The 9,525-nt window shown below is 41.4% G+C and overlaps 1 protein-coding gene across 1 annotated transcript in view; it reads right to left on the bottom strand.

Annotated features, from left to right (window-relative positions):
• The window catches only part of LOC125121336 (thioredoxin domain-containing protein 8-like), a 30,784-nt gene extending 21,544 nt beyond the window's left edge, over nucleotides 1–9,240 (bottom strand). Inside the window, exons 1-3 of the mRNA XM_047769582.1 lie at nucleotides 9,217–9,240; nucleotides 4,685–4,789; nucleotides 526–585 (exon numbers count right to left, since the gene is read on the bottom strand). Of these exons, the coding sequence (XP_047625538.1) occupies nucleotides 526–585; nucleotides 4,685–4,789; nucleotides 9,217–9,240 (189 nt within the window). The remainder of the gene's footprint in view (nucleotides 1–525; nucleotides 586–4,684; nucleotides 4,790–9,216) is intronic.
• Between the last annotated feature and the right edge of the window lie 285 nt (nucleotides 9,241–9,525).

Consider the following 9,525-nt stretch of genomic DNA (forward strand, 5'->3'; position numbering starts at 1 on the left):
GAAGAGAAGCTCTAAGGATATAAGGCAAGGATTTCCTAGAATTCTCTGTGATGTTTAAAAAAAGCCCGCAAAAAACACAAACTGTAGCAAGGGGAAGGCGGAGTATGTTAAAGTGTCTGCAATGCATGGAGTCAGGTTTTAGAAATTTACTGATAATCTATTACAGGGGTGAAAACCATTTTACACTTGAGCCTGATTCCAAAGAACTGGTATTGTCTGTCTAGAGCAACTCTGCTGAGCAGGATTGTGGGGGAGAGTCCAGAGCAAGCTGTGAAGAATGTTGGGCTTGATCAGTGAATTTTCCCATAGTATGGGAAGGGAGGGGGCAGCAGGAGAGCCACATATTTACTGTCTTAAAAAAAAATGAAACATGTCAGAACATTATGAGAGAGTTTACTAAAGTTCATCACAAAAAATTGTGAAATTTTTTGACTTTAAATTGCTTATAGACTCACTGAGATAGCATTTTCAATGACATCACATCAGATTTTTACATATCTACAAGGAAGGATGTAAGATTCTTACCCGAGCACTGTCCACATCTACACTGGCAAACATTACGTTTCGGTACTGCAGAGACATTGCCTTCAAAGCAAAAGAATAAAAATTCCCTGTTAGCTTCACGTTACTATTAATTCACATTCTAGTGGTGTCTTTTGGTAAAAACAAGACAAAAATGTTGAGAGCTAAGCATCGTTCTGGCATTGTACTATTAATTGCCTAGAATCTCAAATGCTGAAGTCAAAGGTTGGATCTTGCCAAAGTCAAGCAAAGATCAGGGGCAGAAACCAGAGTCTAAAGTTTTGCTACGTATCAAAACTAGATTTTACAGACTCCTCTTCCAGCTATCTTTCAGTTGGTTTCTGCCAATGGGAAGCATCCACAGAAACAAGGAAAATGGGAAGTGAGAGGAGGGAAAAACAACCCTCTTCTGCTCCAATTTGTTCCAGAAGTATCTTTGACACTGGCAGTGACAATGGCGTGGGAATGGGCGTGGGTGTAGCAGATGCAGCAGAAGCCTGTAAATGTCAGCTCCTGGGTTTGTTGGTTTTGTTTTTTCAGATAGTTGTGCTCATACTTTAAGGACTCTTCATAGCGTATTTCTTTGTGTTAACATCATATCTCAAGCATTTCCAGTGACCTGTTTCAAATGAAACCTCTCTTTGATGGTGACGTGAAGTGTCCAGAACTTGTCCGCATGGAAACTACAGATGGGGCTGTCACTGGGGGCTGCTCCAAGAAGCACAGCGTGGGCTGATTAGCAGACATTACGTGCAGGGTTCTCTTGCAGGGATTCTTTTTGGTTGTTTGTCCCTGGAACGTGACCCAAGTGGGAGTTCTTTCTTAGTGGCTCAACAAGATGGGGAAATTGAGCGGAAAACGCTTGATAATAAGCACAAAGACCTTTGGTATTTTAGCGTGCTTTTCAGACAGAAAAAGATGCTAATTTTGGTCAGCAGCATCTCCATGCCTGGCAGGAAGATGGTGTGGCCCATGAACTTTGGGGACATTGACTTGCACTTTTCAAGTCTCAAGATATATGGATGTTCCCAGGAGGAGTCAGGGGAATGGGTCTGACCTATGTGGACCTCTGATTCCAGGGTCAGATTTGATTTATGAAGCTTTCAGAGCCTCCCAAGTCTGACAGGTAATAGACAGAGTTATGACAGTCACCATTTTTGTATCGAGTAGTAGCTGGAAGATATGGTTCAGCTATGGGTTCCTTGCTAGGCTGAGGTTCCTTTGTGAACATTGCCTTCCCTCACTATTCCTCTCCATCCACTCAGGACCCTCCTCTGCCCTCAACAACAACTCTTCCCTCTGCACATACAGTCTGTAATCATCTGGTCACCTACTCTGTTGCTCTTAACTCCAAAAAGTCTCCTGAATTTGATATTTTCTTTTTCCTCCCCAAACAACTGCCTTAGTTTTGGTAAACCATCATTGTTGTTCACCTTGGGTTACCTGCCTCCATCTTTGCAACCCATGTTTATACAACACTGTCGAAAGCATTTTCTAAAACCGATAATTTGTCATGGCAGAATCTTTTTATTACTCTTCTATTTTGACTCTCTACAGCAATTCATGAAGTCATAACACAAGGGCTTTCTCCATTTGGGCTCAGCTTTCTTTTCAAGAGACATTTTTTGTACTTCCATTGTGTACATTGTCAGTTAGCCCCACAGAGTACTTGATTTTCTATGACTGCCCCGTGCAATTTCTCAACAAATTTATAACCTCTCCTTCTCCAGAGATGCTCTTTTTAGGGTTCTATGCCTGGTGATCCTCTTAGCGCAGAGTCAGCAAACTATGCCCCGTAGACCAAATCCAGCTCTCCACATGGTCTTGTAAATAAAGTTTTATTGGAAAGTATTTGCACATTCATTTGTGTGTTTCCATTGCCTGTTTTTGCGCTGCAACAACAATGATGAATATATATGACAGAAACCATATGGTCTGCAGACTTGAAAATACTATCTTGTCCTTTACAGAAAAGTTCGCTGACTCCTGCTCTCAGTTATCAAGGCCCAGATCAAAGAACTGCGGAATTCACTCAAGACTTAAAATTTAAATCACTTTTTAAAACCCACATTTGCTTATGATTTATTTTTTATTGTTTCGATACATTTTTTGGCCGAGACACTGTGTGTAGTTAAATTTAGCTTTTGTGTATCTGAAAATGTCTTGAATTCTTCCCCACTGGGCATATGGTTTAGCCAGCTACCTTTCATCCCACCTTCCAACAGAGCCTGGAAAAGGGAAAGGGGAGGAATTCCTGTCGTGGCTCAGTGGTAACAAACCCGATTAGTATCCATGAGGATGCAGGTTAGACCCCTGGCTTTGCTCAGTGGGTTAAGGATCAGCATTGCCCTGAGCTATGGTGTAGGCTGCAGATGGGCTAAGATCCCACGTTGCTGTGGCTGTGGTATAGGCTCACAACTACAACTCCGATTTGATCCCTAGCCTGGAAACAAACTTTCATATGCGTGGGTGTGGCCCTAAAAAAAAAAAAAAAAAAGGGAAAAGGGGAAGATTTCTCTGATTTCCTTGCAGTTAGAGTTCTGGATGCAAATTGGTTCCACCTATTAGATGCTTGCGGGTGAGACTTGGAGGGCAGAGATGAGACAGAGCTACTTTCTTTTTATCTTTGGAGACTCCTTCTGGGAAGCAAGACTGTAGGTGTTGGAAGGTAATTTTACCGGAGGCAGATGCCGGTGCCACACTCAGGGATCCAGGTCCTGGCACCAGCTTCCTGGTCTTTCATCTTCCAGATTCTAGTTCTAACTCCTGGACTGCTTCAAAAAATTATGATTCTATGCAAAAGCTTTTAAGTTTAATTAGATACCATTTGTTTATTTTGTCTTTATTTCCATTAGGAGATGGATCTAAAAAGATATTCCTGTGATTTATGTCCAAGAGTGTTTTGCCTATGTTTTCTTCTGGGGGTTTTATAGTGTCTGATCATACATTTAGGTCTTTAATCCATTTTGAATTCATTTATATATATGGTATGAAAGAATGTTCTAATTTTATTTTTTTTACATATGCCTGTCTAGTTTTTCCCAGCACTACTTATTGAAGAAATTATCTTTTTTCCATTGTACATTCTTGCTTCCTTTGTCATACATTAATTGACCATAGTTGCATGGGTTCATTTCTGGGATTTCTATCCTGTTCCATTGTGGTTTCATATTCCTGTTTTTGTGCCAGTATTACACTCTTTTGATTAGCTTTGTAGTATAGTGTGTGAAGTCAGGAAGCCTGATTCCTCCAGCTCCATTTTCTTTCTCAAGATTGCCTTGGCTCTTCAGGGTCTTTTGTGTTTCCACACCAATTAAAATTTTTTTTGTTTTAGTTCTATGAAAAATGCCATTGGAAATTTGATGTGGATTGAATTGAATCTACAAATTGTTTTGGTTAGTATAGTCATTTTAAAACAATTTATGGTTAATAAAGGGGAACGGTTGAGGAGGGATGAATTAGGAGGTTGGGATTAACACATACACACTACCGTACATAAATTACCAATGAGTACCTGCTATATAGCACAGGAAACTGTACTCAATATTTTCTAACAATTTCCAAGGGAAAAGAATCTGAAAAAGAATACATATATATATATATGTGTGTGTGTGTGTGTATATGTGTGTGTGTATATATATATGTATATATATATATTCTGAATCACTGTGCTGTATGCATGAAACAAACATTGTCAATCAACTATACTTCAACAAAATTTAAAAAATTTAAAATAAGCAGAGTTCCTGTCATGGCTCAGTGGTTAGTGAACCCGACTAGCATCCATGAGGATGCTGGTTCGATCCCTGGCCTCACTCAGTGTGTTAAGGATCTGGCATTGCCATGAGCTGTGGTGTAGGTCATAGACATGGTTCGGATCCCGCATGGCTGTGGCTCTGGCATAGGCTGGCAGCTATAGTTTCCACTGGACCCCTGGCCTTGAAACCTCCATATGCTGTGGGTGCAGCCCTAAAAAAGACCAAAAAAAGACCCCAAAATTATAAATAAATAAAATGAAGGAGTAGGCACAAGTGGGAAAAACCAAACAAAACTATGATTTCATCATGATTCATAAGGGTCAAACTTTTATGACTTACAGGAAAAAATATTTGGGCACTTTAATTCCTTCTAAAACTGTGAAATAGATGTTGATGATACTTACATGAAAAAGAGGATAAATCCTTTTGCAAGGACCACACCATGTTGCTGAAAATTCAACTACCACAAGTTTGTTTCCGGCACTTCTCAAAAAAGTTTTTAGTTCATCCTGAGACGAGAACATAAATGAGGAAATGTGCACAATCACTGACTCTCATAAAGTCTTGCAGAGAATAAAATGACAGCTTATATAGGTTGCCCCACTCCATAGTTCTCCAGGAGTCCTATCCTTTCCTAAATGTTCCTGAGGGCTGGTGTGTGTGTGTGTGTGTGTGTGTATAAAGATTAGCATTCAAATGGGTTGGTAATGGTGGTTGGTAATGGTGGGCCTCCCCTGGGGACTGACTGAGACTGGCCAGTGAGAGATGAAGGGTGGAGGCTGGTGGTGAATGGGTATTCAAGGTGGAATCTATATTTGATTTTTTAAACAAGGACCCAAACATACATTAACAGACAAGTTTAAAAGGAGAACAAATTTAACACCTTGAATCATTTCTTTCTTTAGTTTGGTTTGGTTTGTGTGGGTGGGGGGGGGGAGCTTACCATTATTAAAGCTATACTTAAAACCATACATTTAAGGATAAAAAAATGCTTCTTGGTGAATGTCTTGAGTGAATTTTCTATTGACTCACAATCATCTAGTTAGTTGATAGAAAATGATCTGTAGATCATTCTGTAGATCACTTCCTGGGACCTCAGGTCACTGTATCTACACCTGATGGCCTTATGAATAATGTCCTAAGCTACTTATTTCATGTATGGCTTGTCTTTCCAAAAAGTCCCTATAGAACTCAATTCCTATTCGCTCCTGTGCCTTCATGACCCCTAACTGGCAAAATGTAAGTGCTCATGGAGCTGATGAATGAATAATCTGCTAATATACAGTGTTCTATTCAAGATTTATATTTTCCTTTTCTCACTGGAATTGCAATAATCGTACCTAATTTACTCTGTTCCTGGTATTCTCTTCCTTAATCTTTAAAACCACCCTATGGAGTGGGTATTGTTAGAACTATCCCCATTTTACAGATGAAAAAACTAATGTTTATTAACTTGCATGGTCAATCAGCTGGTGAGGGGTGTGGCTAGGATAACTAACTTAGAAAGCATGACTCCGGAGTCCATTTCCTTTACTACTATACAAAATCATCTCCTGAGTTCTTTATACAAGGATCACTCTCCCTTTCTCTTGCTCAAATGCCATCATGAGCTCATCTCTGGACTATTAATTAAGATGGAGGGATGGGGAGTTCTCACTGTGGCTCAGTGGGTTAAGAACCTGACATAGGGAGTTCCTGTCGTGGCACAGCAGAAACGAATCTGACTAGGAACCATGAGTTTGCAGGTTAGATCCCTGGCCTTGATCAGTGGGTTAAGGATCCGGCGTTGCTGTGAGCTGTGGTGTAGGTTGTAGACATGGCTCGGATCTGGTGTTGCTGTGGCTCTGGTGTAGGCCAGCGGCTACAGCTCTGATTAGACCCCTAGCCTGGGAACTTCCATATGCTGCGGCTGCATCCCAAAAAAGACAAAAAAAAAAGGAAAAAAAAAGGAAAAAAAAGAACCTGACATAGTGTCCATGAAGATGCAGTTCGATCCTTGGCCTCGTTCAGTGGTTTAAGGGATCCAGCATTGCTGGAAGCTGTGTGGCATAGGTCACAGATGTGGCTCAGATTTGGTCTTGCTGTGGCTGTAGTGTAGGCTGGAAGCTGCAGCTCTGAGTTGATGCCTGGTCTGGGAACTTCCATATGCTTCAGATGTGGCCATAAAAAGAAAAAAAAAGATGGAAGGAAGGATTGCTAATTGAGTTAAGTCAATCCAGGGCCTATCACTGGAAATACAGATGGGGTTTATTCCATATAGATGGCCTACACTTTTTTTTTCCTGCTTTTTAGGGCCCAACCTAAGGCATATGGTGGTTATCAGGGGAGGGGTCAAATTGGAGTTACAGGTGCCGGCCTACACCACAGTCACAACAATGCAGGATCTCAGCCGCATTTGTGACCTACACCACCGATCATGACAGCACCACATCCTTAACCCACTGAGAGAGGCCAGAGATTGAACCTGCAACCACATGGCTCCTAGTTGAATTTGTTTCCACTGTGCCTTGATGGGAACTCTAAGGTGGCCTACATTTTATAACAGGGGAGTCTTGACAATTACATTGCCATTTGGTTTACTTTAAAGAGGCGAAACTGGAGTTCCTGTCATGGAGCAGCAGAAACAAATCTGACTAGCATCCATGAAGATGCAGGCTCCATCCTTGCTCAGTGGGTTAAGGAGCCGGTGTTGCCATGAACTGTAGTGAAGTTTGCAGACATGGCTCAGATCTCACATTGCTATGGCTGTGGTGTGGGCCGGCCCCTACAGCTCTGATTTGACCCCTAGCCTGGGAACATCCATATGCCGTGGGTGTGGCCCTAAAAAGACAAAAAAATAAATAAAAAAATAAAAAGAAATAAAGAGGTGAAACTGATGACTCAAAGAAGACACTGTCTTCCTTTACCAATATTTCTCTAAGAAAGGGATAATTAACTTCTCAGAGACCATGCCAAGCCTCCTTTTCTCACTTGCTTCTGAAGTTATAAGGTAGATACCATCTTTACAACTCCTCACTTCCCAGTAGGTGTTAGGTGTAAACTGGCCTAGTTGGTCCCACAAATTTGACTTGGCTAAGTTCTCTGAGGGGGGTATTGTCATGGTATGTGTAGCATCCCACATGTACCTACTGAGGCCTGCTCTATACCAGACAGTGGACACACTTCTAGGATATAGCTGTGGATGAAAAGATAAAACATTCCATCTCTTGCTTTCATGGAGCCTCCATTTAGGGGGAAGCCAACAGTAAGACTAGAAAGTAATATGTATAGTAAATTAGTGATCATTGCTAATAAAGAGAAAAGGAAAAAAGTAAAGCAGAAAATAAGAATGGGGGCTAGATTACAACTGCAGCCTGGGTGGCCAAAATCCACCTTGATATGACATTTGAATAAAGACAAAAAGAAAACAGAAGACAATAGACCCTCAGGATAGGTCTCTTCTCTGAGGAGAAGAAGGCTTTTCAGAGGATGAGTGAGACCCCAACTCATTCTATGAGATTCCCAGACCCCCCCAATAAATAAATAAATAGACAAATAAATAAATAAATAAATAAATAAGAGAGACAGAGTGAGAGAGAGAGAGCAAGAGAGAGAGAGAGAATTACCAAAATCATTATCAAGTGTGTGCTATTTTATCAAAGTTAGGTTGTAATGCCTTCTGTCAATCTGGTCAATATCATATTTGTGACTTTATATACAGGAAAATTTGGGGAAAGTGTCAAAAGTCTAAGTCTGAGGGTGCTGGTGGAGGGAAGTCCCTGGCACATGTGTTCCCCTAACTTCTAGCTCCTGGCCCTCCTGTAATGACATTGGTATCAGAATGTCTGGATGATAATGGCTGCTCTACTACTAAATAATGTAGGTCTCTAATTTTTAGAGGGAATTTTCTTCCTTATAAATAGTTATCCCTGGCTCATATACATAATTAGATTTGCTGTGAAGTATCACTGGATGATAGATAGAAAGTGGCTTTATGAAATACCACCTAAGGAATTGTTAATGCCCCGGGCCTATGCATATCTGAGAGTTCTGGTCTCTTCCCCAGGATAAGAGAAATGCATGGACTATTATACTTCCATAAAATTTCCAGGTACAACAAAGGTAAAATTGGTGGGATCAGGTACTGGATGGGATGTATTAGGAGCCAGCCTGGATCTAGCTAGAGTCAAAGCCAGAAGTGAGAGTCAGGAAGGCACAAAACTCTTTTGGATCACTTTTTTCTCTTGGATCCTCTCTAGAGAGTGCCTTCCCTGAGGAAACAACATCAAGGGAGTTCCCTACGTGGCTCAGCTATAACGAGCCCTATGAGTATCCATGAGGACTTGGGTTCAATCCCTGGCCTCACTCAGTGGGTTTAGGATCCAGTGTTGCCATGAGCTGTGGTGTCACAGATAAGTCTCGGATCCCATATTGCCGTGGCTGTGGTGTAGGCCAGCAGCTAGAGCTCTCATTTGACCCCCTAACCTGGGAAATTTCATATGCTTCGAGTGTAGCCCGGAAAAAAAAAAAAAGCTAGAAAGAACCAACACCAAGAGCAAGCATTAAAAAGAAAAAAAAAAATCTCCCCTTGCTACAGAGTAAATGGAGGAAGTAATACTTAAAGTTGGAGTTCCCGTCGTGGCGCAGTGGTTAACGAGTCCGACTAGGAACCATGAGGTTGCGGGTTCAGTCCCTGCCCTTGCTCAGTGGGTTAACGATCCAGCGTTGCCGTGAGCTGTGGTGTAGGTTGCAGATGTGCTCGGATCCCGCGTTGCTGTGGCTCTGGCGTAGGCCAGTGGCTACAGCTCCCATTCGACCCCTAAACTGGGAACCTCCATATGCCACCGGAGTGGCCCAAAGAAATAGCAAAGACAAAAAAAAAATACTTAAAGTTTATCAACTCTGTCCTCAAGATGATCTCTTTTGAAATACTCCTTGGAGCCAAATGAATACTTGCCATGTCTTTGATATTCTGCACCATGATTTACACCTGGGAATCTGATGATACTTTCTTGTTGATTCAGTTGGCTCACAGTAGCTGTCTCATTAATTATAGGATCCCAGCTGGAATATAAGGGTATCTTCTTTATGACATCATTGAACATGACATCCTAGAACCTGGAATTTTGGCAGACTTGGAGCTAATTTCATTTTTTTCTGCTATGACTAGTTAGTTAGTGTGTGGTCAGCCAAGAACTAGCCAACTGATAGCCTTGTGTACAGAATCAATAAAGTGTCTGTCTCTTTTCAACCTTCTACTACCTAT

The sequence above is a fragment of the Phacochoerus africanus genome, chromosome 2 (assembly GCF_016906955.1).
Source record: "Phacochoerus africanus isolate WHEZ1 chromosome 2, ROS_Pafr_v1, whole genome shotgun sequence".
Classification (NCBI taxonomy): Eukaryota; Metazoa; Chordata; class Mammalia; order Artiodactyla; family Suidae; genus Phacochoerus; species Phacochoerus africanus.